Here is a 1,931-nt window from a genome sequence, read left to right on the forward strand (position 1 = left end):
ATCCTGACCCTAGCCTTGGTATCAATAGTAAAATGCATCATTACATATTTTCATTCAAGAATACATACCATAGTCCACCACGTGCCGATGCTCAACACGTGCATCCATCTGTAGAAGTGCACTGTACATAGCACGAGTAGAGTAGCTCCCCATATGGAGCAGACACACCCTGTAGAATGCAAGTAGATTCAGTTTTAATGGTAGAAGATCCTCTTTGCAGTCTCAAGGTAGGTTCAGAATTAAAAAGCCAACATACATAAATGCAGGCAAACTCGACCCCAAATGCGCAAGGTACAAAAGCAACACAATCCAGCATAATCACCCTGCGTTCTTCCTGATTACCTAGATACTGTGGATGGTTGAAAGTATTGAATGGGAACCCGTGCACCCATGGTATATTTTTCCCAAGCTTAGCCCCGTAGTAGACGCCATCTTGCTTCAATGTTTTATAAGTGGAGAAGTTGAGTACTTGTCCAAACAATATCAGTGAGAAAGCCAACGCAGTAACACCTCGAGGAAGATCCTGGAAACTCATTCTGTGATGTATCGAGCAAAAAAAAATATGCAGAAACATCAGCCTTAATATCGTCCAAAGACATTCCCAAAGTTTTTTAATTTGTAGCAAGAACAGAATTTCAGTGAGCGTATGTAACGGTGAACGAAGTCTCGCATATCGCCACTACTTATATCTTGTTTAAAACGAAATAAGAAGCGAGCCTAGCCAGCAAAGGGATGTAAACGTACATTTAAAAAGTGGTGAACTCAGGTAATAACAAGCTAGAAAGAGGTATTCAATGAACAGATATAAGAAACTAGCAATAACGTAAAGTTAGACATGACTCAGAAAGCACTCCGTTCAATTGACGTACGCGAAAAAAAAAACCCCCTATAGACGCCTACCACAACTAAATAATATAGACATACATGACTCGTAACGTTGTTGATATGCATATAAAAAGTAATGAAAGACATTAATAGGAGTCGAATCGTATCGACATACACGAAATTGCCGTTCTCATCACTCAGGGTCCGGTAGCTCCAAAGCAAACATGCGAGATACTGTGCGGTCTTTAAAGTGTAGCCGATAGTAGCCATAACCTTAACGGGCTCCTTTTTTATCTGTTAGTGGTCCAAAATTCTCGTATTGTCAGTATCAATCATCTCGTCACCGCTTTTAAATTACGTAAAATGTGCTTGAAACAATTCGTAAATCGAACTAGAAAAAGTAGACGAAGGTCCAATAGTGGCGCTCTGAATCGCAACCTTACACTACCTTCTCACATTTCTTGATGAAGGGCTGGGGGTTTTGCCATATATCTCGATACACTACATGAGGAAGAGATAAAACGGCACCCAATAAAACAGTATCGACTATCGTACTGTGACTTTCATACGCTGAGATAATGATGTCGGCCATGTTAGCCTATACTTCCGTGGGAACAGTCGAACACAGTAGAGTCTAGATTCTAGATTGCAGATCTCAAGGATGTGATGTGAAAAAATTACGGAGCCTATTTATAATAAATAGAAAGCTATTCTCACAGGAAAACGGGGCACTTTGTAGTACATAATAGAGTAGAATTTACATATATGATGCGGGATGTAAATTGAAACCCTTTTTCTTTGTCTTTTTTTAAAAACAAAACAAAACAAAATTATAAAACCCAATAAAAAAATCAAACAATAAACGTGACGAAACCTATGCAGTTTTATCTTTTTTGCAACCAAATTGATATTTATTTACGTTCACATATCACGATGTCATTTCCCCAATTCGAGACATATTGGAACTGGCTTTTTAGATGACCATATTATTATTATAAAATACACGTATTAATTATACTTATGTAGTCACAGTGTCACACTATTTTTTAGTATTTAGAAATATTTACAATGAATACATGACCAGCCTCTTGGAGGATGGAAAAATC

The 1,931-nt window shown here is 38.0% G+C and overlaps 1 protein-coding gene across 1 annotated transcript in view; it reads right to left on the reverse strand.

Annotated features, from left to right (window-relative positions):
* Positions 1-1,513, reverse strand: part of SARC_00903 (hypothetical protein) — a 2,432-nt gene extending 919 nt beyond the window's left edge. The window contains exons 1-4 of the mRNA XM_014305379.1: positions 1,274-1,513; positions 1,001-1,119; positions 343-536; positions 69-169 (exon numbers count right to left, since the gene is read on the reverse strand). Of these exons, the coding sequence (XP_014160854.1) occupies positions 69-169; positions 343-536; positions 1,001-1,119; positions 1,274-1,417 (558 nt within the window). The 5' untranslated portion in view covers positions 1,418-1,513. The remainder of the gene's footprint in view (positions 1-68; positions 170-342; positions 537-1,000; positions 1,120-1,273) is intronic.
* Between the last annotated feature and the right edge of the window lie 418 nt (positions 1,514-1,931).

The sequence above is a fragment of the Sphaeroforma arctica genome (genome assembly GCF_001186125.1).
Source record: "Sphaeroforma arctica JP610 unplaced genomic scaffold supercont1.32, whole genome shotgun sequence".
NCBI classification, from domain to species: Eukaryota; class Ichthyosporea; order Ichthyophonida; genus Sphaeroforma; species Sphaeroforma arctica.